Source organism: Gigantopelta aegis, chromosome 13 (assembly GCF_016097555.1).
Source record: "Gigantopelta aegis isolate Gae_Host chromosome 13, Gae_host_genome, whole genome shotgun sequence".
Lineage (NCBI taxonomy): Eukaryota > Metazoa > Mollusca > Gastropoda > Neomphalida > Peltospiridae > Gigantopelta > Gigantopelta aegis.
This window is the reverse complement of record NC_054711.1, coordinates 39034052-39061551: the sequence shown is the minus strand read 5'-3', so window position 1 is coordinate 39061551 and position 27500 is coordinate 39034052. Positions and strand designations below refer to the sequence as shown.

The following is a 27500-nucleotide window of genomic DNA, read 5'->3' as shown; positions in this document are numbered from 1 at the left end:
TAACGTGATTATAGTGCCAAGCAATCAAGCTTCAAAACTGATCAAAGAAGATGTAAACTGACAGAATAAATTTTACCATTCAACTGAATAAACAATAGGTGACACACTTTTTTAAAGTACAGTTAAGTTGTCAATCAATCGTTTCTATCCTGACTTCCCCTTCCCAAAACACACATACCTGAAAACATCAGTCTGTGTTAGGGCCTCTACGAGTCCAAAATATTGGACTTGAGTACTCGAGGGTCAAACTCGACCCGGACCCAATTACCCGACACTTACATTAGTAGTCCAGGCAATCTATGCCAAAATATATGGTATACTCATCACAAATTGCAAAAGTAATGAAGTTAACAGTGTCTGTTCAGAATTTAGTCAGGAATAACATATCAAAAATGTAGAAAAATATAATTTGTGGAACAGGTAGTAATTTGGCTTTAAAATGAGGATAGTGTGAGCACTGACGTCATCAATATTACATTAGTCCATATTTAGTAAAAACAAACTTCCCAGAGCATTTTGGCAACTCAGTTGATCTTACATAATTTGAGGATGCTGATATAAAGAAAAAATATGTTACCAGCTGATGTTTCCATTATTTATCCTTACAAATTCAAGATGGCCACCACATTATATACTAAAACATGAAATTTAATGTCTAGGCTTCTAACTGAATATATATTCATAATATTAATAGTTATTCCTATGTTTTATATGTCTAAGAATTGATATATGGTACCTTTGAAGTGTTTTAGTTCAATATTATACTTGTATATAAAATAAATTCAACATGGCTGCCAATATAACCAACACACTGTTACGAAATTCGACAAAACATGATTATTTCAGCTTCTAGCTGTCTAGGTGGCATTGTTATTTATAAATATATCAATCTCTGTTTCGTTGGATTGAGATACCTCAATCTATGAAATATTATAATGAAATTCAAGATGGCCACCATGAACCAACTAAAATAAGAAATGCAATATTTTGGCTTCTAAGTGGAATACATTCACAATATTAGGATATTATTCCCACAGACAGGAAAGCACATACCACAGCCTTTGTTCAGTTGTGGTGCACTGGCTGGAACGAGAAAAAAACCCAATCAGCTAAATGGATCCACCGAGGTGGTTTGATCCTGCAACGCAAGCGCCTCAAGCGTGCACTCAACCAACTGAGCTAAATCCTGCCCCCTCCCAACCAGTGCCCCATGTATGTTACATATATTGTGGCATGTGCTGTCCTGTCTGTGTCAAGTGCATACAAAAGATTTTGTCTACTAATGGACAAATGTAGACATAGGATGGTAAGGTGAAATTGCATCTTTTTTCAAAAAACATTTTTTTTTATAACTGTTCACAATATTTTTTATTATTATGTACTTACATCTTCCGAGTCTTCTGTAATGAATCTGCTTCTGTTTCACGTGGTGATGAAAGAAAGCGTCTCCAGAATTCAGCATCATCATCACCGTCACTGGACTGTTTGCCAAAATCTTCTGCCCCCTTCATGGATCCTATTTGAGCTCCCTCTCTACAATGATACAACAAGGGATGAATTTAAAAGGCCTGTTCTTGTGTAACTACATACATTTATTAGGCTTACACACCTGCATTTAAGAATAACAAGCTTTCTAAATCTGGCCCTAAATACTTAATTTATACAGCTTCATAGCTGTACCTTTAAATAAACGGGTGTTGTTGTGGCTTTAGCAAACATTCCTTTCCTTTTTACGTTATAGTGACAATCTGACCTCACCATATTATACGGAAGACAAGGGAACAGTTAAAGTTAAAGCTTGTTTTGTTTAATGACACCACTAGAGCACAATGATTTTTTTAATCATCAGCTATTGGAAGAAGAAGAAATGTTTTATTTAACGACGCACTCAACACATTTTATTTACGATTATATGGCGTTAGACACATGGTTGAGAGGAAACCCGCTGTCGCCACTTCACGGGATACTCTTTCCGATTAACAGCAAGGGATCTTTTATTTGCGCTTCCCACAGGCAGGATAGCACAAACCATGGCCTTTGTTGAACCAGTTATGGATCACTGGTCGGTGCAAGTGGTTTACACCAACCCACTGAGCCTTGCGGAGCACTCACTCAGGGTTTGGAGTTGGTATCTGGATTAAAAATCCCATGCCTCGACTGGGATCTGAACCCAGTACCTACCAGCATGTTGACCGATGGCCTAACGATGATGCCACCGAGGCCAGTCATCGGCTATTGGATGTCAGATATTTGGTAATTCTGACATACAGTCTTAGAGAGGAAATCTGCCAAATTTTTCTATTAGTAGCAAGAGATCTTTTATATGCACCATCCCACAGACAGAATAGCACTTACCACAGCCTTTGATATACCAGTCGTGGCACTCTGGCTGGAGCGAGAGAGAGCCCAGTAACTCGAACAAAAGTGATTGTCTGCTACTAGAGAGGTTAGTAGACACAGTATACTCTAACCCCTGAACCAAACATGACTCTTCTATATTAAAAAATAGACTGGTACTCAGTGGCATATGTCTGAACCACATGTAGGTACCGGCCTCGGTGGCGTCATGGTTAGACCATCGGTCTACAGGCTGGTAGGTACTCGGTTCGGATCCCAGTCGAGGCATGGGATTTTTAATCCAGATACCGACTCCAAACCCTGAGTGAGTGCTCCACAAGGCTCAATGGGTAGATGTAAACCACTTGCACCGACCAGTGATCCATAACTGGTTCAACAAAGGCCATGGTTTGTGCTATCCTGCCTGTGGGAAGCGCAAATAAAAGATCCCTTGCTGCTAATCGGAAAGAGTAGCCCATGTAGTGGCGACAGCGGGTTTCCTCTCAAAATCTGTGTGGTCCTTAACCATATCTCTGATGCCATATAACTGTAAATAAAATGTGTTGAGTGCGTCGTTAAATAAAACATTTCTTTCTTTTCTTTCTTTATCACTTTCAGACTCGCTACTTTCTCCTTCAGCTTTCTTTCTCTTCGCCGTTTGAGCAACTTCATCATCCACATTTCTTTTAATACTTTGACAACTTCTTGGCTGATTCCATCAATAAATAAGTGTAAGTTCAGCCAGTAGTTTTTTTGTTAACGTTTGCTAGTCCAGTTTTTACACTACATGTTAAACCAAATGACCACTCTGAAAACCAGTCTAAATAGTTCACGACGTTTGCATCACTCATTGTCGCTGAACTCGGATTTAAAAAACTGTAATCGGCCGGTGTGATCCGAATGAGTTTCAAGAATGTTGTTGGTAGATAATTCTTCCATTATTGGTGTGCACACCAATGTAAAATGGCCGCATCCACGATGTCAGTACAAGTGTACTAACGTTTTAAAATATGTTAAGTTCTTCAATTAAAATGTGGAAAACACATGACAAACGTGAATCAAGAATTCTGGGATATACTGGAAAGAATTTTTAGAAATGGATTATTGGAAAGCATGTTCTGAGCGGCAATTGCCGCCTGCCTAATTCAAGCCTTGCCTAACCTGATCAGGGTTTTCTTTTCGGAGAGTAATATGTTTGTAGTACTACTGATATTTTGGTCTTTTATATATATATAAATATAATCATACTATTGTGTAGAGAAAGTACTGCGTTTGGTAGTCACTCACAGTTTTCGCAGTGGACTACCTTGTAGCTCGCGAAGCTTTGTAGAATTACAGTATGTACTTACAACTTCCGAGCTCTTTGCAATGAACTGAGGTCAAGTGAAGGTTTGAGCCCAGCACTGGGTCGTCTGGTTTGGTCTTTCATCGACTCCTTGTATATCATTTCAGAACTTCTGCGACGGCTATGACGATAAAATAAAATATTTAATTTATATAAGTACTACTGTTTGCCATGCTTCTCTTTTTCAACTCAGAAATTATATAGCTTAAATGGCAAAACAAATACTTCCCAGTTATTTTTCCGATATGGTTTACTGTACATGTATTTGTTTTAAAGGTTGAATGAATGAATGAATGAATGAATGAATGGAATGAATGAATGAATGAATGAATGAATGAAATCGATGGATGGATGGATGGATGAATGAATAAATGAATGAATGAATGAATGAAATCGATGGATGGATGGATGAATGAATCCAATCGATGGATGAATGGATAGATTAATAAATCAACTTTTTTTAATGAAACTATTTCTCGCAGATATTTCTTTGGCATTCAGATGAACAAAAAAAAAAGAAGTTTTTCTTAACAACACCACTAGAGCACATTGATTTATTAATCATCGGCTACTGGATGTCAAACATTTGGTAATTCTGACAAAAAGTCTTAGACAGGAAACCCGCTACATTTTTTCAAAAGTAGCAAGGGATCTTTTATATGCACCATCCCACATATAGGATAGTACATACCACGGTCTTTGATATACCTGTCCTGTTGCACTGACTAGAACGAGAAATAGTCCAGTGGGCCCACCGACGGGGTTCAACCCTAGGACCGACCTCGCATCAGGCAAGCGCTTTACCACTGAGCTCAGATGAATAATATGAATGAGCGAACAGATGAATGCGTTTAGCATTTTAATTTTTAATTTTTGTTTTTTGGTGCTTATCTCCATTTAAGGTTCAAGCACACTGTCCTGGGCAAACAAACCTCAGCTATTTGTGAAAAGATTAACAATACACTTACAATTTCCGACTCAGTATCAAATTCAGATCTGTCAAATGATGATCTAAACTTGTCTTTTGTTGTGAACTGGAAAGACAAAATGAATAAATTATGGGACTGCAGAGGGTGCCATGTAGGATGGGCAGACTAGGACATAGGGGTGCCATATATAGGATGGGCAGCTTAGGACACTGGGGCTGCCATATATAGAAAGGGCAGACTAGGACACAGGGATGCCATATATAGGACGGGCAGTCTAGGACACAGGGGTGCCATATATAGGACGGGCAGACTAGGACACAGGGGTGCCATATATAGAACGGGCAGCTTAAGACACAGGGGTGTCATATATAGGAGGGGCAGACTAGGACACGGGGGTGCCATATATAGGGCGGGCAGCTTAGGACACAGGGGTTACCATATATAGGACGGGCAGACTAGGACACAGGGGTGCCATATATAGAACGGGCAGCTTAGGACACAGGGGTGCCATATATAGGAGGGGCAGACTAGGACACGGGGGTGCTATATATAGGACGGGAAGACTAGGACACAGGGGTGCCATATATAGGACGGGCAGACTAAGACACAGGGGTGCCATATATAGAACAGGCAGACCAGGACACAGGGGTGCCATATATAGGACAGACAGACTAGGACACAGGGGTGCCATATATAGGACGGGCAGACCAGGACACAGGGGTGCCATATATAGGACGGGCAGCCTACACAGGGGTGCCATACATAGGACGGACAGCCTAGGACACAGGGGTGCCATATATAGGACGGGCAGCCTAGGACACAGGGGTGCCATATATAGGACGGGCAGACTAGGACACAGGGTGCCATATATAGGACACAGACTAGGACACAGGGGTGCCATATATAGGACGGGCAGACTAGGACACAGGGGTGCCATATATAGAATGGGCAGCTTAGGACACAGGGGTGCCATATATAGGAGGGGCAGACTAGGACACAGGGGTGCCATATATAGGACGGGCAGACTAGGACATAGGGGTGCCATATTTAGGATGGGCAGACTAGGACACAGGGGTGCCATATATAGGACAGGCAGACCAGGACACAGGGGTGCCATATATAGGACGGACAGACTAGGACACAGGGGTGCCATATATATGACGGGCAGCCTACACAGGGGTGCCATATTTGGACGGGCAGCCTAGGACACAGGGATGCCATATATAGGACGGGCAGCCTACACAGGGGTGCCATATATAGGACGGGCAGCCTAGGACACAGGGTGCCATATATAGGACATGCAGACCAGGACACAGGGGTGCCATATATAGGACGGACAGACTAAGGCACAGGGGTGCCATATATAGGATGGGCAGACGGACACAGGGGTGCCATATATAGGACGTGCAGCCTACACAGGGGTGCCATATATAGGACAGGCAGACCAGGACACAGGGGTGCCATATATAGGATGGACAGACTAGGACACAGGGGTGCCATATATATGACGGGCAACCTACACAGGGGTGCCATATATATGACGGGCAGCCTACACAGGGGTGCCATATATAGGACGGGCAGCCTAGGACACAGGGATGCCATATATAGGACGGGCAGCCTACACAGGGGTGCCATATATAGGACGGGCAGACTAGGACACAGGGTGCCATATATAGGACAGGCAGACCAGGAAACCGGTGCCATATATAGGACAGACAGACTAAGGCACAGGGGTGCCATATATAGGACAGGCAGTCGGACACATGGGTGCCATATATAGGATGGGCAGCCTACACAGGGGTGCCATATAAAGGACGGGCAGCTTAGGACACAGGGGTGCCATATATAGGATGGACAGACTAGGACACTGGGGTGCCATATATAGAATGGGCAGACTAGGACACAGGGGTGCCATATACAGGACGGGCAGCTTAGGACACAGGGGTGCCACTTTTAATTTTAATTAATTATATTTCCCTTTGGTATTTCCTTGTCATTCAGATAACTGAAAGATTGAAAGTTTATAATTTTGGGTTTTTTTTGGGTTAATAATACCACTAGAGTACATTGATTTATTAATCATCAGCTATTGGATGTCAAACATTTAGTAATTCTGACATATAGACTTAGGAAATCTGTTACACACATGTATTTCTATTAGCAAAGGAGCTTTTATATGCACCATCCCTCAGACAGGATAGCACATACCCCAGCCTTTGATATATCAGTTGTGGTTCATTGGCTGGAACAAGAAATAGCTCAATGGGCTCAAATGGATATATATAAACTGATACACGATCCATCAACAAATGTACAAGTGAACAAATGGAGATATAAACTGATACACGATCCATCAACAAATGTACAAGTGAACAAATGGATATATAAACTGATACACGATCCATCAACAAATGTACAAGTGAACAAATGGATATATATAAACTGATACACGATCCATCAACAAATGTACAAGTGAACAAATGGATATATATAAACTGATGCACGATCCATCAACAAATGTACAAGTGAACAAATGGATATATATAAACTGATACACGATCCATCAACAAATGTACAAGTGAACAAATGGATATATATAAACTGATGCACGATCCATCAACAAATGTACAAGTGAACAAATGGATATATATAAACTGATACACGATCCATCAACAAATGTACAAGTGAACAAATGGATATATATAAACTGATACACGATCCATCAACAAATGTACAAGTGAACAAATGGATATATATAAACTGATACACGATCCATCAACAAATGTACAAGTGAACAAATGGATATATATATATAAACTGATACACGATCCATCAACAAATGTACAAGTGAACAAATGGATATATAAACTGATGCACGATCCATCAACAAATGTACAAGTGAACAAATGGATATATAAACTGATGCACGATCCATCAACAAATGTACAAGTGAACAAATGGATATATAAACTGATGCACGATCCATCAACAAATGTACAAGTGAACAAATGGATATATAAACTGATACACGATCCATCAACAAATGTACAAGTGAACAAATGGATACATAAACTGATACACGATCCATCAATAAATGTACAAGTGAACAAATGGATATGATCCATCAATAAATGTACAAGTGAACAAATGGATATATAAACTGATGCACGATCCATCAATAAATGTACAAGTGAACAAATGGACATATAAACTGATGCACGATCCATCAATAAATGTACAAGTGAACAAATGGACATATAAACTGATGCACGATCCATCAATAAATGTACAAGTGAACAAATGGACATATAAACTGATGCACGATCCATCAATAAATGTACAAGTGAACAAATGGACATATAAACTGATGCACGATCCATCAATAAATGTACAAGTGAACAAATGGACATATAAACTGATATATGATCCATCAATAAATGAACAGCGTACATTAAGAAAGGAATAAAGAAAAGTTGTACAGTGAAACCTCTCAAAACCGGACCCTCTGTAAACCGGAATTCCCTCCAAACTGGATATTTTTCATGGTCCCTTTTTAAATAGCTGTGCAGGAGAGAACCTCTCTAAACCAGATACCTCTAAAAAACGTACTTTGTACTTGGTCCTGAGGGTGTCCGGTTTAGAGGAAGTTCACTGTATTAGAGAGTTTTGTTTACATCAACATAATTTCACTATTCTCTACATATTTTTAAGCCAGACTTTATATAATGACCATTTCAAGGCTCGAAACATGAGACAGTCAGACTAAATCATATGGTCCTCAATCAACCAAACAATTTGTACAAGAACAATCATTCAATCTCATTGTTTAAGAAATGGGATCGATCTAAAACAAAGTAATAGTGAAAATGAAAATTAAGAAATTAATGCATATTAACACTCCATCATATGTGGTCATGTGGGCTTGCTGACGAGGCTTGCCGAGTCCCAGGGTTGACATTTCCACTACCAAAGGTGTACTTTTTCTATCCAACATGACCGCATATGATGGTGTCTTTTTTTCCCAACCATTCAATAAATAAACCATAATGTTACACAAACAAGATGGCTGAAAAAGTAATTTCTTTATTTGAAATTTTATTATAAATAAACTACACTATCATATTTTCCCGTGTCTGTTCCATGTGTTAAATAAAATTTAACACTACAAATTAACACGATAGCTTTTATAATGAAGGTTTAATAACAAAATATTGATCTAAAACTAACCAATTTACATTAATATGATGTCATATATTACCAAAGACGTAATACTCATGTTAAATGCAATGATGTCATAGCCTATACAAGACAGATTTATTCTGTATGGGCTGACATCATGGAATGGGTTTGTCTTGCATAGCTTGGGATGGGAGAAAAATATACGTCTTGAGTTAAAATATATTGTCATAGATACCAAAGAGAACAAGTAATTTATTAAACATTTAAATTCAATTTCTGGTTGGCACCAGTCATATTTGATTAATTCTTGTGAAGATGGAATCGACTTTGCTTCGTAAACATTTCTCACAGTGAGTGTGTTGCAATCGTTCTGAATTTATTGTACAGAAAGTTTATATCATCTTGACTTCTAACTGTCTTCCATTTTGTATCATGTTTATGTCCCGAGTGAAATAATTTTCAGTTGTCACAGGCTTTAGCGAGTGACAATGAAAATTATTTCACAAGAGATATAAACATGATACAAAATAGTAGCAAGTTTAATATCCTATTTATTACCCATAATCGATCTTAATTTATATAACTCATTTAACTGACATTCCTGTAATGTTGTAGTGCGTCAATCGATGACATCACAAAGTGTTATATCCCACTTGGCGTTCTAGTGGGATGTATCATTTTGATATGTGCCAAGATATTTTTAACCATATGGGTAATAAATATATATACATGTATTTGCATATGTTTTGTATTCATTAATACACCATTTTTTCCCTGTACCATTCAAATCTTACTTCAATTTGTCTTGAATTTCGGAGATATTTTTTCTTGACACATATCCCCGTTTTACAATGTTCTACGCGGAAAAGATCATTTAGGTATATTATTTATGAAGAGAAGAGGTCCTAGTATTGAGCCCTGTGGAATACCATAAATAATGGTTTTAGGTTTTGATGCTACCATTCCAATTGTGATAGTTATTTTTATCATTCTGTTACTTAAATATAATTGAAACAAATCTACTAATGAACACTCTGAAATGGTCAGACTAAGCCCACAGCTAAAGCTGATGGGAAATGGCAGGTCTGTGGCACGGATAGCCACAAGAGACAAGCACCTGTCGCAGTTGGAGAAACAAGGACTGGGATGTGGAGGTGGACAATGAAAGAAGTTAAAAGATAGTAGCTGCCAGATCGGGAACAAATGAGATGGAATTCAAAGGGGAGATAGGAAAGGGGGCAGTGGGGGGGGGGGGGGGGGGGGGGGGAATAATAATAAAAAATTAAAATGATCGAATGATCAGAACAACTCAATAAAATTCCTGCAGAGAGTCTAGTGAATGTATTTAACAGCATGTACACTTACAATTCCTGTCCTCTCTTTACTAAAGGTTGATCCATCGAACTGTGACGTTCCGCACTGGTGAAGCTCCTGCCTTGTGAACTACAACATATATAAAGACGACATGAAAAAGTGAAAGTTGTGTTATGTTTAACGACACCACAAGAGCACATTGATGGATTAATCATGGGCTATCATATTTCAAACATCCGGTAATTTTGACATATAGTCTTAAAGGGACATACCCCAGTTTCAACCCGTGAAAATTAACACTAAGTTTAGGTAGTCTACAAACCTGCAAACACATTTGGATAGAGTTACAATTGGGTAAAACATGAGTCTGTGACTTTGAAATGGTGAAATACCGTCTAAAAACAGACCCAAACTCGACTCCATAACTATTACTTCTCAGACACACGTGCGTTTTTAAAAAATATGAGAAATGCATTTTGTGATATTAAAAACACCAGAATGACCAAAAACACTTTAAATGTACGGAAATGGATAATCTAAACAATAAAATCTAAGTAAAGTATGATTTCACTTATCAGAAACGGCTCTTAATAGTCAAAACTATGCCTTAGTGTTTAAAAACTAGGGTATGTCCCTTTAAAGAGGAAACCCGCTACATTTTTTTAACAGTACCCAGGAATCTTTTATATGCATCTTCCTACGGACAGGACAGCACATAACATAGCTTTGATATACAAGTCGTTATGCACTGGCTGGAACGAGAAATAGTCCAATGGCTCCACTGATGGGGATTGATCCTTGATCGACCATGCATCAAGCACGCATTTTACCACTGGGCTGCACCCCGTCCCTATAAATCAAGAGAATTCTTGCAAAGACTTTAGTGAATGTATTTAACAGCATAATACACTTACAATTCCTGTCCTCTCATTACTAAAGGTTGATCCATCGAACTGTGACGTTCTGCACTGGTAGAGCTCCTGCCTTGCGGTCTACAACATATATAAAGACAACATGAAAAAGTGAAAGTTTGTTTTGTTTAACGACACCACTAGAGCACACTGATTGATTAATCATCGGTTAATGGACGTCAAACATCTGTTAAGTTTGACATATGGGCAAAAATGCCGATGTTGTTAATGTTTGACGAGAAAAAATTGGGAAAATGTACTTCTCAGAAATTCTTCCAAACTATATGTTCATTTAGTTGTGTATACATTGAAGATCCTTTTGCAAACATTGTGACATACCAAGTATATACCAACAAAAATTATGGTTATTTTAGTGAAGGGGGCATTTTCAGAGCAAAATACATTACTTTTAATAAAATGTTCATGCATCGGTTTTCTCAATATATTTAGCAAGAATATGATATTTTAATCACATTTGGCGTGTTTGCATTGGGATATTTGAAACAAGTTGAATATATAACGTTATTATTCTAAGTTGTTTGCGTTTTGTTGGATTTTTTACATTTCAGGTTTATGCTTTTGACTCTTGCCAGAAACCAAAGGACGATATATTAGCACAATGCAAAGGGACACTATTCACATTAATTCCATTGTATATTTACATCACATAATCTAATTTTCAGACATCTGCACACACATTTTCAAAGAAGTGGTCTAAAATTTGCTCAGATTATGTTGACCAGTTTTGAATATACTTGGTAAAATTTAATAATATTTCATTTAAATATGCATATTACAGGGTTAATAAATATTTTAAAAGCGATTAATAAATTAAGTCCTGCATGTTATACATGCCACACAAAACTAGTAACGGATTTTGTTCGTTTCTGGCGACATGCAGAAAACACATTTCTTTTTTAAATTCACTTATTATTGAAGACAAATCTGAATAGTCAAAGCAAAGCAGGTATACCACACTTCAAGTTAGTGCAGTCAAAGCTGACATATTGCGTCACACGTAAGAGTAACACATTGTCAAAATAAAAACAATTGTGTTGGCGACATAAAAAAATTACGTTTTCCTGACTTTTGTTGGGTCAGAACTTCGAAAATATTTATTGTACCTATGATAACCATAGATCTTCTGAATTGTCTGTACATTTTCTGAAAAAGCATGGCAAAAATAGCTGGCTCCCAATGGGCCCACTGATGGGAATCGATCCTAGACAGACTACACATCAAGCAAGCACTATACCACTGGGTTAAACCCCATCCCTATAAATCAAGAGGATTCTTGCAAAGACTTTAGTTAACATACAGTCAAACTTCGTTATCTCGACCTCTGTAAACTCGAGTACCCAACATATCTCGAGGTCCAGTGCCGGTCCCGGTAATTTTCCTATGTAATGTTACGAAATTAAACATTGTTATCTCGAGCATGCCAATCTTGATTACGAGGTTTATCTCGAGCATATTTTGAGCATAAATTAATTATCAAAATCAAAGTCAGAAGTAGCAAACCAGTTCTCTATTCTATCAAACACGCTACCTACATGTACATGTACCTGGATAAAAAATGCTGACAAAATTAAAGAAGCATATCTGCAGTGTGCTCGATACTTTACGCATGATCAATCAGGCATGGGAAAATGTAACGCCAAAAACAATTAAGGACTGTTTCCGACACGCATAGTTTGGTACAACTGATGACCAGCCAGAATCAGACAGACGACGACATCCCATTAAGCAGACTGTGTATACCAGTTTCCACACCAGCCTGGACGACCATTTGAACATATGAGACCGCGACCGATGACGACAACATTATTGACACAATAATCTGTGCAAGAACCGTAACACCTGACGACGACGACGATGATGCTACTGATAATAATGACACCATTGCCCAACCGAAACGACCTACTACGGCGGAGACTTTACATGCTCTTGATGTGAGAAACTGGATGGAAACAACAAAAACTGACCACCTACTAGCAGGTTTAGCCCAGATCACAAGTCATGTTATGACAGAGGACTTTAAAGCCAGGGTTGCAAAACAATCAAAGGCCATGTCGAGAAGTGATTGGCTTGTACTATTGTTCTCTTGTATGTTAGCACATTTTGGTATACTTGGTAACTATGTGAGTATGAAGAAATTCAAACATATAAAAAGGGTTATTTTAAAATACAAAAATTACTATACTGTTTAATGTTGTTAAGTTTGCAAACATAAATTTATGTTTGGAATAATTTTCATCAGGAAACTGTTATGTTTATCTAACGATATCTCAAGCAGGTTGGTCCGGTCCCTTCAACATCAAGATAACGACGTTTAAATGTATGTATACACTTACCTTTCCTGTCCTCTCATTAATAAAGGTTGATCCATCGAACTGAGACGTTCCGCACTGGTAAAGCTCCTGCCTTGTGAACTATAACATATATAAAGACAAAATAAAAAAAATGAAAGTTTGTTTTGTTTAACGACAAAACTAGGGCACACTGATTGATTAATCACTGCCTATTGGACGTCAAACATCTGGTAAATTTGATATATAGTCTTAAAGAGGAAATCCGCTAAAGTTTTCCATTAGTAGCATGAGATCTTTTATATCACTTTCCCACAGACAGGACATCACATACAATAGTCTTTGATATACCAGTCATGGTGCACTGGCCAGAATGAGAAATAAGTCCAGTGGGCCCACTGATGGGGATCGATCCTAGACTGGCCACGCATCAGGCAAGCACTTTACCACTGGACTACACCCCACCCCTATAAATCAAGAGAATTCTTGCAGAGTTTAGTGAATATATTTAACAGCATATACACTTACAATTCCTGTCCTCTCATTACTAAAGGTTGATCCATCGGATTGTAATGTTCCGCACTGGTATAGCTCCTGCCTTGCGGTCTACAACATATATAAAGACAAAATAAAAATACAGAGCATTAATCTGGGGGCTGCAGATGGGGCCATACAAAAAGGCAGCGCACATACATTTTTATTCCACATTAGGGAAATGCAATATGCTCTGACATAGAACGGACAAGGCAAGAGAAAAAGTAGAAGAAGAAGTTTTTTTTATTTAACAACACCACTAGAGTCTAGAGCACATTGATTAATTAATCATTGGCTATTGGATGTCAAACATTTTGTAATTCTGACACGTAGTCATCGGAGGAAACCCGCTACATTTTTTTTAATGCAGCAAGGGATCTTTTATATGCACTGTCCCACAGACAGGACCTTTGATATACCAGTCGTTGTGCACTAGCTGGAACGAGAAATAATACAATAGGTTCACTGATGGGGATCGATCCCAGACCGACCACGTATCAGACAAGCCCCTATAAATCAAGAGAATTCTTGCAAAGACTTTAGTGAATGTATTTAACAGCATATACACTTACAATTCCTGTCCTCTCATTACTAAAGGTTGATCCATCGAACTGTGACGTTCCGCACTGGTAAAGCTCCTGCCTTGTGCACTACAACATGAAAACAACATGAACAAGAGTACTGGTGAGGTACATGATACGGCCATCAGAAGTTTGATGGAAAACCATAAAGATCAATGAATACGTTATGGGTATGATTCAATTCAAATTATGTGAAATATTTGCAATGGAATGAATAAACAGTTTGGTTTGGATCAACTACTGATGATACTGTATCCATTGCCCTTACCGAAAGGACTTATACTTTTCACTTATAAGTGAAGTATAAGTCGTTAATACTTTTCAAGAATAACTGATTTATAATTAAACGATTAGGATTTTGTATGCAAATGAGGTACATTGTATCACTTATACAAAGTATACATGAAGAAGGTGCTGTCTGATTAACAAAGTTATTATTCTTCATTAGTTCGGAAAATATTTTTTAGTATGGGTACTCTGGTGACACATTTATATTGGCAGAGAAACAGTTTATGTATGTAATGTTAACAATATAGAACCGCCAAGAAATTAGTTGGACAAGAATTTAATATTATGTACAGTAGACCATGAAAAGTAGGTCACAGTGACCTAGATATAGTACGCGACACACCGCCATCACAAGTTGTTCCTACATGTGAGGTTTGATGGTCCTGTATGCATCTGTATGCAAGATATGGTCTGAACAAGGATTTACTGTTATGTGCAGTAGACTGTGAAAAGTATTCTCACAGTGACCTAGTAATAGTATGCATCTGTATGCAAGATATGGTCTGGACAAGAAAAAGTTAACAGACGTACGTAAGTACGGATGGACGTACAGACAGACAAACAACACCATACCATAATACGACCCATCATAGATGAACGTATAAAAAGTTAAAGTTTGTTTTGTTTAATGAAACCACTAGAGCACACCGATTGATTAATCATCGACGTCAAACATCTGGTAATTTTGACATATAGTCTTAAAGAGAAAACCCGCTACATTTTTACCATTAGTAGCATGAGATCTTTTATATGCACCATCCCACAAACAGGACATCACATACAATAGTCTTTGATATACCAGTCGTGGTGCACTGGCTGGAACGAGAAACAAGTCCAATGGGTCCACTGATGGGGATCGATCCTAGACCGACCACGCATCAGGCAAGCACTTTACCACTGGACTACACACCGCCCCTATAAATCAAGAGAATTCTTGCAAAGACTTTAGTGAATGTATTTAACAGCATAATACACGTACCTCTCCTGTCCTCTCATTACTAAAGGTTGATCCATCGAACTGTGACGTTCCGCACTGGTGAAGCTCCTGCCTTGCGCACTACAACATATATAAAGACAAAATGAAAATACAGAGCATTAATCTGGGGGCTGCAGAGGGGGCCATACAAAAAGGTAGCGCACATACATTTTTATTCCACATTAGGGAAATGCAATATGCTCTGACATAGAACCCACAAGGCAAGAGAAAAAGTAGAAGAAGTTTATTTTGTTTAACGACAACACTAGATCACATTGATTAATTAATCATCTGCTATTGGAGGTCAAACATCTGGTAATTTTGATATATAGTCTTAAAGAGGAAACCCGCTAAAGTTTTCCATTAGTAACATGAGATCTTTTATATACACCATCCTACAGACAGGACATCACATTCAACAGTCTTTGATATACCAGTCATGGTGCACTGACAGGAATGAGAAACAAGTCCAATGGGCCCAATGATGGGGATCGATCCTAGACCGACCACGCATCAGGCAAGCACTTTACCACTAGGCTACACCCCACCCCTATAAATCAAGAGAATTCTTGCAAAGACTTTAGTGAATGTATTTAACAGCATAATACACGTACCCTTCCTGTCCTCTCATTACTAAAGGTTGATCCATCGAACTGTGATGTTCTGCATCGGTAAAGCTCCTGCCTTGTGAACTATAACATATATAAAGACAACATAAAAAAGTGAAAGTTTGTTTTGTTTAACAACACCACTAGAGCACAGATTGATTAATCATCTGCTATTGGAGGTCAAACATCTGGTAATTTTGATATATAGTCTTAAAGAGGAAACCCGCTAAAGTTTTCCATTAGTAGCATGAGATCTTTTATATGCACCATCCTACAGACAGGACATCACACACAATAGTCTTTGATATACCAGTCATGGTGCACTGGCTGGAACAAGAAATAAGTCCAATGATGGGGATCGATCCTAGACCGACCACACATCAGGCAAGCACCCGCCCCTATAAATCAAGAGAATTCTCGCAAAGACTTTAGTGAATGTATTTAACAGCATATACACTTACAATTCCTGTCCTCTCATTACTAAAGGTTGATCCATCGAACTGTGACGTTCCGCACTGGTAAAGCTCCTGCCTTGTGCACTACAACATATATAAAAACAATATGAACAAGAGTACCGGTGAGGTACATGATACGCCCATCAGAAGTTTGATGGAAAACCATAGACATTAATGAATACGTTACGGGTATGATTCAATTCTAATTATGTGAAATTTTTGCAATGGGATGGATGAACAGTTTGGTTTGGACCAACTACTGATGATACTGTATCCATACGATAACATGACCCATCATAGACGGGCGTATAAAAAGTGAAAGTTTGTTTTGTTTAACGACACCAGTAGAGCACACTGATTGATTAATCATCTACGTCAAACATCTGGTAAGTTTGACATATAGTCTTCAAGAGGAAACCAGCTACATTTTCCCAATCATACCAAGGGATCTTTTATATGCACTTTCCCACAGATAGGGCAGCACATACCATGGCCTTTGATACACCATTGCTGTGCATTGGCTGGAAAGATAAATAGCCCAATGGGCCCACCGATGGGGATTGATCCTAGACTGAAAACATATCAGGTGAGCATTTTACCACTGGAAAACACCCCACCACTATAAATCAAGAGAATTCTTGCAAAGACTTTTGTGAATGTATTTAACAGCATAATACACGTACCCTTCCTGTCCTCTCATTACTAAAGGTTGATCTATCGAACTGTGACGTTCCGCACTGGTGAAGCTCCTGCCTTGTGAACTATAACATATATAAAGACAACATAAAAAAGTGAAAGTTTGTTTTGTTTAACGACACCACTAGAGCACAGATTGATTAATCATCTGCTATTGGAGGTCAAACATCTGGTAATTTTGACATATAGTCTTAAAGAGGAAACCCGCTAAAGTTTTCCATTAGTAACATGAGATCTTTTATATGCACCATCCTACAGACAGGACATCACATTCAACAGTCTTTGATTTACCAGTCATGGTGCACTGACAGGAATGAGAAATAGCCAGCGCCCAACGGGCCCAATGATGGGGATCGATCCTAGACCGACCACGCATCAGGCAAGCACTTTACCACTAGGCTACACCCCGTCCCTATAAATCAAGAGAATTCTTGCAAAGACTTTAGTGAAGGCATTTAACAGCATAATACACGTACCCTTCCTGTCCTCTCATTACTAAAGGTTGATCCATCGAACTGTGACGTTCTGCATCGGTAAAGCTCCTGCCTTGCGCACTACAACATATATAAAGACAACATAAAAAAAATGAAAGTTTGTTTTGTTTAACGACACCACTAGAACACAGATTAATTAATCATCGGCTTTTGGAAGTCAAACATCTGGTAATTTTGATATGTAGTCTTAAAGAGGAAACCCGCTACAGTTTTCCATTAGTAGAATGAGATCTTTTATATGCACCATCCTACAGACAGGATAGCACATACCATGGCCTTTGATATACCAGTCGTGGTGCACTGGCTGGAACGAGAAATAAGTCCAATGGGCCCACTGATGGGAATCGATCCTAGACCGACCACGTATCAGGCAAGCCCCTATAAATCAAGAGAATTCTTGCAAAGACTTTAGTGAATGTATTTAACAGCATAATACACTTACAATTCCTGTCCTCTCATTACTAAAGGTTGATCTATCGAACTGTGACGTTCCGCACTGGTGAAGCTCCTGCCTTGTGAACTATAACATATATAAAGACAAAATGAAAATACAGAGCATTAATCTGGGGGCTGCAGAGGGGGCCATTCAAAAAGGCAGTGCACATACATTTTTATTCCACATTAGGGAAATGCAATATGCTCTGACATAGAACCCACAAGGCAAGAGAAAAAGTAGAAGAAGAAGTTTATTTTGTTTAACGACAACACTAGAGCACATTGATTAATTAATCATCTGCTATTGGAAGTCAAACATCTGGTAATTTTGATTTTTAGTCTTAAAGAGGAAACCCGCTAAAGTTTTCCATTAGTAGCATGAGATCTTTTATATGCACCATCCTACAGACAGGACATCACATACAATAGTCTTTGATATACCAGTCATGGTGCACTGGCTGGAACGAGAAACAAGTCCAATGGGTCCACTGATGGGGATCGATCCTAGACCGACCACGCATCAGGCAAGCATTTTACCACTAGGCTACACCCCACCCCTATAAATCAAGAGAATTCTTGCAAAGACTTTAATGAATGTATTTAACAGCATAATACACGTACCCTTCCTGTTCTCTCATTACTAAAGGTTGATCTATCGAACTGTGACGTTCCGCACTGGTGAAGCTCCTGCCTTGTGAACTATAACATATATAAAGACAACATAAAAAAGTGAAAGTTTGTTTTGTTTAACACCACCACTAGAGCACAGATTGATTAATCATCTGCTATTGGATGTCAAACATCTGGTAATTTTGATATGTAGTCTTAAAGAGGAACCCGCTACAGTTTTCCATTAGTAGCATGAGATCTTTTATATGCACCATCCTACAGACAGGATAGCAGATACAATAGTCTTTGATATACCAGTCGTGGTGCACTGGCTGGAACAAGAAATAAGTCCAATGATGGGGATCGATCCTAGACCGACCACACATCAGGCAAGCACCCGCCCCTATAAATCAAGAGAATTCTTGCAAAGACTTTAGTGAATGTATTTAACAGCATAATACACGTACCTCTCATGTCCTCTCATTACTAAAGGTTGATCTATCGAACTGTGACGTTCTGCACTGGTGAAACTCCTGCCTTGTGAACTATAACATATATAAAAACCAATATGAACAAGAGTACCGGTGAGGTACATGATACGCCCATCAGAAGTTTGATGGAAAACCATAGACAATATTAATACGTTACGGGTATGATTCAATTCTAATTATGTGAAATTTTTGCAATGGGATGGATGAACAGTTTGGTTTGGACCAACTACTGATGATACTGTATCCATACGATAACATGACCCATCATAGACGGGAGTATAAAAAGTGAAAGTTTTTTTTGTTTAACGACACCAGTAGAGCACACTGATTGATTAATCATCTACGTCAAACATCTGGTAAGTTTGACATATAGTCTTCAAGAGGAAACCAGCTACATTTTCCCAATCATACCAAGGGATCTTTTATATGCACTTTCCCACAGATAGGGCAGCACATACCATGGCCTTTGATACACCATTGCTGTGCATTGGCTGGAAAGATAAATAGCCCAATGGGCCCACCGATGGGGATTGATCCTAGACTGAAAACATATCAGGTGAGCATTTTACCACTGGAAAACACCCCACCACTATAAATCAAGAGAATTCTTGCAAAGACTTTAGTGAATGTATTTAACAGCATAATACACGTACCCTTCCTGTCCTCTCATTACTAAAGGTTGATCCATCGAACTGTGACGTTCCGCACTGGTGAAGCTCCTGCCTTGTGAACTATAACATATATAAAGACAACATAAAAAAGTGAAAGTTTGTTTTGTTTAACGACACCACTAGAGCACATTGATTGATTAATCATGGGCTATCATATTTCAAACATCTGGTAATTTTGACATATAGTCTTAAAGAGGAAACCCGCTAAAGTTTTCCATTAGTAACATGAGATCTTTTATATGCACCATCCTACAGACAGGACATCACATTCAACAGTCTTTGATTTACCAGTCATGGTGCACTGACAGGAATGAGAAATAGCCAGCGCCCAATGGGCCCAATGATGGGGATCGATCCTAGACCAACCACGCATCAAGCAAGCACTTTACCACTAGGCTACACCCCACCCCTATAAATCAAGAGAATTCTTGCAAAGACTTTAGTGAATGTATTTAACAGCATAATACACGTACCCTTCCTGTCCTCTCATTACTAAAGGTTGATCTATCGAACTGTGACGTTCCGCACTGGTGAAGCTCCTGCCTTGTGAACTATAACATATATAAAGACAACATAAAAAAAATGAAAGTTTGTTTTGTTTAACGACACCACTAGAGCACAGATTAATTAATCATTGGCTTTTGGAAGTCAAACATCAGGTAATTTTGATATGTAGTCTTGAAGAGGAAACCCGCTAAAGTTTTCCATTAGTAGAATGAGATCTTTTATATGCACCATCCTACAAACAGGATAGCAGATACAATAGTCTTTGATATACCAGTCATGGTGCACTGGCTGGAACGAGAAATAAGTCCAATGGATCCACTGATGGGGATCGATCCTAGACCGACCAAGCATCAGGCAAGCATTTTACCACTAGGCTACACCCCGCCCCTATAAATCAAAAGAATTCTTGCAAAGACTTTAGTGAATGTATTTAACAGCATAATACACGTACCCTTCCTGTCCTCTCATTACTAAAGGTTGATCCATCGAACTGTGACGTTCCGCACTGGTGAAGCTCCTGCCTTGCGCACTACAACATATATAAAAACAATATGAACAAGAGTACCAGTGAGGTACATGATACGCCCGTCAGAAGTTTGATGGAAAACCATAGATATTAATGAATACGTTACGGGTATGATTCAATTCTAATTATGTGAAATATTTGCAATGGGATGGATGAACAGTTTGGTTTGGACCAACTACTGATGATACTGTATCCATTGAAGAAGGTGCTGTCTGATTAATGAGGTTATTGTTCTTCAGTACTTGGAAAAAACTATTTTGTTTAGCATGGTGACACATTTATATTGGCAGAGAAACAGTTTATGTATGTAATGTTAACAATACAGAATCTCCAAGAAATTAGTCAGACAAGAATTTAATGTTATGTGCAGTAGACCATGAAAAGTAGGTCACAGTGACCTAGATAAAGTACATGACACACCGCCATTACAAGTTGTTCCTACATGTGAGGTTTAATTAATGGTCATGTAAGCAAGATATGGTCCGCACAAGAAAAGTTAACAGACGTACATATGTACGGACGTACAACGCCATACCATAATACGACCCATCATAGATGGACGTATAAAAATTAAAGTTTGTTTTGTTTAATGACACCACTAGAGCACACCGATTGATTAATCATTGACGTCAAACATCGGGTAAGTTTGACATATACATGTAGTGTTCAAGAGGAAACCAGCAACATTTTTCCAATAGTACAAAGAGATATTTTATATGCACTTTCCCACAGATAGGACAGCACATACCATGGCCTTTGATACACCATTGTTGTGCATTGGCTGGAAAGATAAATAGCCCAATGGGCCCACCGATGGGGATTGATCCTAGACTGATCACATATCAGGTGTGTATTTTACCACTGGACTACAGCCCACCCTTATAAATCAAGAGAATTCTTGCAAAGACTTTAGTGAAGGCATTTAACAGCATATACATTTACCTTTCCTGTCCTCTCATTACTAAAGGTAGATCAATCAAACTGTGACGTTCCGCACTGGTAGAGCTCCTGCCTTGTGGTCTACAACAAATATAAAGACAAAATGAAAAAGTGGAAGTTATGTTTTGTTTAACGACACAACTAGCGCACACTGATTGATTAATCATCGGCTATTGGACGTCAAACATCTGGTAATTCTGACACGTAGTCATCAGAGGAAACCTGCTATATATTGTTTAATGCAGCAAGGGATCTTTTATATATGCACTTTCCCACAGACATGACAACACATACCACAGTCTTTGAACCAGTCGTGGTGCACTGGCTGGAACGAGAAATAGCCCAATGGGTCCCCTAGCTGACAGAAATCGATCCCAGACCGACCGCACATCAAGCGAGCGCTTTACCACTGGGCTACGGCCCGCCCTGGCAAGAGAAAAGGAGGCCGCCTGAAGAACACAGAGCGCTTGTGGATGGCCTAGGCATCAGGAAGGACAACGGGCATAAGTGAAGTAAGTACATGTAATATGGTGTTTAAATCAATTATTTCACTCAGGACATAAACATGATATGAAATGGAAGCTTGTTTAATATCCTATATTTATGTCCCAGGAAGGACAACGGGTAAAGTGAAGTAATTAATATGGTTTTATTAATATACAGGTTTTTTGTTCACATAAACAACATTTCCTTATTGTTTTACAGTAACAGTACTCCGATATTAAGACCAACCTGCTATTACGAATTACATTTTTTCATTATTAATCCATTAACGGCAAGGGATCTTTTATATGCACCATCCCACAAACAGAACAGCACATACCACAGCCTTTGATATACCAAAACACGTGGTGCACTGGCTAGAACGAGAAATAGCCTAATCTATATATGAGCCCACTGATAGGGATCGATCCTAGTCCGACTGCACATCAAGTGAACACTTTACGACTGGGCTACGTTCCACCCCTCAGAGGTTTATGAAAGATTTAACAATATACTTACACTTTCTGATGGCTTTGTACCGTCGCAAGAGCCATCAAACTTTGCCATTCCTCACTTGCTTTGCTGCGTAGACCAGTACTGTAAAATAAAAACCCCACAGAGCTGTAATTTCGTCTTAGATTATCATCGGTCTAAATTACCATTTTGTCTAATTCACAAATATGTGACCGGCCTCGGTGGCGTCGTGGCAGGCCATCGGTCTACAGGCTGGTAGGTACTGGGTTCGGATCCCAGTCGAGGCATGGGATTTTTAATCTAGATACCGACTCCAAACCCTGAGTGAGTGCTCCGCAAGGCTCAGTGGGTAGGTGTAAACCACTTGCACCGACCAGTGATCCATAACTGGTTCAACAAAGGCCATGGTTTGTGCTATCCTGCCTGTGGGAAGCACAAATAAAAGATCCCTTGCTGCTAATCGGAAAGAGTAGCCCATAAAGTGGCGACAGCGGGTTTCCTCTCAAAATCTGTGTGGTCCTTAACCATATGTCCGACGCCATATAACCGTAAATAAAATGTGTTGAGTACGTCGTTAAATAAAACCTTTCTTTCTTTCCATTCAACCCAATTCCAACCAGTGCACCACAACTGGTCAAAGGTTGTAATATGTGCTTTCCTGTCTGTGAGGAATGTGCATATAAAAGATCCCTTGTTGCATTAGGAAAAATGTAGCGGGTCTCGTCCGATGACTACGATTAATATATCAGTGTGCTCTAGTGGTGCCAATAAACAAAACAAACTATAAACTCTCACTCACTCACTCACTCACTCGTTAAATAAAACATTTCTTTCTTTCACAAATATGTATATCTAATAGAGAAACGGTTCTGATCCAGATACATGTAGTGTACATCTTAAAATATAGTAGCGATGTTAAAATTTAGTGAAATTCAAATAGGTAACATATTAGCGACGTACAACTTTAGCTAAGTACTTATGCGGGAAGAGGGTTTCGGGGGTAAAATCCCCTCCCTGCTGAAGCAAGTTTTTTCTTTTCTCAGTATATTTTCTAGGGGAGCACAACTCAACACCCCTAAAAACTTCGGTCCCCACAGTCTAAACACCTGCCCTACTGAAATCTCTGCACACGCGCCTGCATGATTAGAAGAAAAAAAAGAAAGAGAAAAGGCTTAAAGGGACATTCCTGAGTTTGCTGCATTGTAAGATGTTTCTGACTAATAAAATATTTCTACAATTAAACTTACAAATTAAATATATATTCTTGTTTAGAATATTTGTGTTTGTATATATTCAATGTGTTTCTGGTTGTTTTAATATTTGTAAGAAGCCCAAACTGGATTTTGTCTTCAAATAATTTTGTACGTACGAAAAAAATTATATTTTAGGAAATAAAATAAAATTTAACCTAGTACAAATATTAGAATGATCAGAAACATGTTTAATATATGTATATATATATGTATTTTCTATTTGTTCATAAATGTATGTATTGTAATTCTGTATTGTTTGTACCCGAGGGCCTCAGGAAAGATTAGCTTTTGCTAACTGTGTTACCCTCACTAAATAAAGAATTTATTATTATTATTATTATTATAATATATACAGCCACTAATATTTTATGCAGAAAAATATATTTGATGTGTAATTACAATCGTTAAAAAGTCTGTTAGTTGCAGCAAACTCAGGAATGTCCCTTTAAGTTGTAACATCTGCTGAAATAGTATGTTTTAATCTTATGCAAGATACAGACAACTTGAATTTAGTACAAAATTGCAGTAAAGTGCATACTAATTAACTCTTGTTGTTTGCTATCCTTTCTGGTTTAATCACTAGCATGCATGTAACCATTGTTGTATGTTCAGTTCAGCACCAACAAAACTGTTCATCTCTTTAAATTTGGCACCACGGTATGGTCAGCTCAGGTCAGGTCAGGTCATAGGGCTTAATATGTACATTCAGAACAAGCTGTTGTAGCGCATGCCTGTCATTGGTGCAGTTGTCGGCTCCTCTGTACAGGGCCCAGTTCCACGAAGCGATCTTAGCACTAAGATCACCGTAAATGCACAGCTAACATATGCACTTAAGGCGATCTTAGCACTAAGATCACTGTAAATGCACAGCTAACATATGCACTTAAGGCGATCTTAGCACTAAGATCACTGTAAATGCACAGCTAACATATGCACTTAAGGTGATCTTAGGGCTAAGATCGCTTTGTGAAACGGGGCCCAGGACAGAAAAAGGGTTGGGGTGGGTGAGAGGAGGGGACCTCCCATGCTAGCAAGTACAAGAGAGCACCAGCAGCCCAATTAACCAGGTTCGATAGCGGACGGGGACATTTGTGGTGGTATTGAATTTTGAATATCCCATAGTATTAAATGAAAAAGGTAAAAAGTTGCGCAAATTTCTTGAAGTAATTAATTTTGGTGCATTTTGGAATGGTTCATCATTGGCGCCATGAAATATTAGCATCTTTTATGCTCGCTAACATTTCCTGATTTACAGTTTAATCATTTGGAATCGAAAACTGATTTTTATAATATAAGGGACCATGCTTATGAAGCTAGTCTAAATCTCCAATGAGGTCACATGCTTACAATCGGTACAGCATTGCCATGGTGATAGAGTCTTGAGTCTAGACTCTACAAAAAGTTTAAAAAACACAAGTCCAGAAATAACTCAGTCCTCAGTCTGAATAAACTTTTTGGGGTTTCAGATGATGTTTGCTAACTTTCCAAATTTATTTATTACAACAGAATTTGTTCCTTATATACAAAGTGACAAAACTTGCAGTTGTTATCAGTTAGTACTAGATATAACAAGTAACTTTTAAGCTGATACAATTACTAAATGACAAAACTTGCACAGTTGTTATCAGTTAGTACTAGATATAACAAGTAACTTCAAGCTGCTACAAGTAACAACAAGACAGTTAGTGTTGTGGTGCCTTAAAATTCCAAACTCATCATACATCCATCCAAATTTGTCCTGTGTGTGGTGGTATGTGTGTCTGTTTGTCTGTCTGTCTGTCTGTCTGATTTGCAAAGAACTTTGTGACAGCATATACTTACAGTTCCATCAAAGCTTGAAATTATCAATTTGTCCTGTGTGTGGTGTGTATGTGTCTGTCTGTCTGTCTGTCTGCCTGTGTGTCTGTCTGTCTATGAGATTTGCGGAGAGCTTTGTGACAGCACATACTTACAGTTCCTGACTTCTCACTACAAAAGATAGATCTGGAGAACTTCGAAATTCTGGACTTAACTTCTGTAGTGAACTGTAAAAACAAATTGAACAGTACTACAAAGTATTTATTTGCAGGGCTCTGCATTAACACTGGTCCGAGACAAATGGTTATAGATGTTAGGGACAAATAAAACTGTTCTAACAAGTCGACTATAAAATTACATTTACACTGACAAAATATGATCACATAGTGAAGAATTTTACTTTCTTTATCACCACTGATTAATTAATCATCAACTACTGGATGTCACTCATTTTTAGTATTAGGTAATCATCAAACACTCATAGTCTTCAGAGGAAACCTGCTACATTGGTCCATTAGGAGCAAAAGTTAAAGTCTTGTTTTGTTTAACGACACCACTAGAGCACATTGATCAATTAACCATCAGCTATTGGATGTCAAACATTTGACAATTATGACACGTAGTCATAATTTTTTTCCAATACAGCAAGAGATCTTTTATATGCACTTTCCCAGAGACAGGACAGCACATACCACGGCCTTTGGTATACCAGTCGTGGTGCACTGGCTGGAACGAGAAATAGCCCAATACATAGTCTTCGGAGGAAACCTGCTACATTGTTCCATTAGTAGCAAGAGATCTTTTATATGTACATTGTCAAAGACAGGACAGCACATAACATGGCCTAAGATATACCAGTTGCGGAGCAGTGGCTGGGATGTGAAAAATCACTTAAGGGGTTGGTTCAGTAAGACGGTCAATCCTACAACCCAAGCACCTCAGGCGAGCGCTCTACCAACTGAGCTAAAATCCTGCCCCCTGAAAAAACTAAATGAATTTTTGTTTTCTTAATCTGAATCATCTGAATAATTCTACTTACCGGTATGCCTTAGATTTGCTTGGATGTGATTCAACTTGCCAAAGGTCATTCTGAAAAACATGCGACAAGAAATACCTGTCAGGCAGCACAAGACCCCTGATGGTGTACAAAAGGAAAGGAATGTTTGTTTTACGTCAACTGTAACATTTTAAAACTCTGGCCAGACACACACACACACAGAGACAGAGACACAGAGAGAATGAGGGAGAGGGAGAGGGACAGGGAGAGAGGGAGAGGGAGAGAGAGAGAGAGAGAGAGAGAGAGAGAGAGAGAGAGAGAGAGAGAGAGAGAGAGAGAAGAGAGAGAGAGAGAGAGAGAGA

The 27500-nt window shown here is 38.8% G+C and overlaps 1 protein-coding gene across 11 annotated transcripts in view; it reads right to left on the bottom strand.

Annotated features, from left to right (window-relative positions):
- LOC121387649 (titin homolog) overlaps positions 1-27500 on the bottom strand; it is an 83553-nt gene that overhangs the window by 5179 nt on the left and 50874 nt on the right. For 2 of the 11 annotated variants that reach the window (XM_041518826.1, XM_041518835.1), the window contains 23 exons: positions 27181-27230; positions 26297-26368; positions 23137-23214; positions 22138-22215; positions 21121-21198; positions 20636-20713; positions 20145-20222; positions 19468-19545; positions 19013-19090; positions 18399-18476; positions 17939-18016; positions 17450-17527; positions 16773-16850; positions 16318-16395; positions 15707-15784; positions 14431-14508; positions 13853-13930; positions 13370-13447; positions 11019-11096; positions 10156-10233; positions 4651-4716; positions 3687-3803; positions 1387-1533 (listed from right to left, as the gene is read on the bottom strand). In XM_041518826.1, coding sequence (XP_041374760.1) covers positions 1387-1533; positions 3687-3803; positions 4651-4716; positions 10156-10233; positions 11019-11096; positions 13370-13447; positions 13853-13930; positions 14431-14508; positions 15707-15784; positions 16318-16395; positions 16773-16850; positions 17450-17527; positions 17939-18016; positions 18399-18476; positions 19013-19090; positions 19468-19545; positions 20145-20222; positions 20636-20713; positions 21121-21198; positions 22138-22215; positions 23137-23214; positions 26297-26368; positions 27181-27230 — 1856 coding nt within the window. The remainder of the gene's footprint in view (positions 1-1386; positions 1534-3686; positions 3804-4650; positions 4717-10155; positions 10234-11018; positions 11097-13369; positions 13448-13852; positions 13931-14430; positions 14509-15706; positions 15785-16317; positions 16396-16772; positions 16851-17449; positions 17528-17938; positions 18017-18398; positions 18477-19012; positions 19091-19467; positions 19546-20144; positions 20223-20635; positions 20714-21120; positions 21199-22137; positions 22216-23136; positions 23215-26296; positions 26369-27180; positions 27231-27500) is intronic. The other 9 variants (XM_041518828.1, XM_041518830.1, XM_041518829.1 and 6 more) reach the window with 9 other exon arrangements.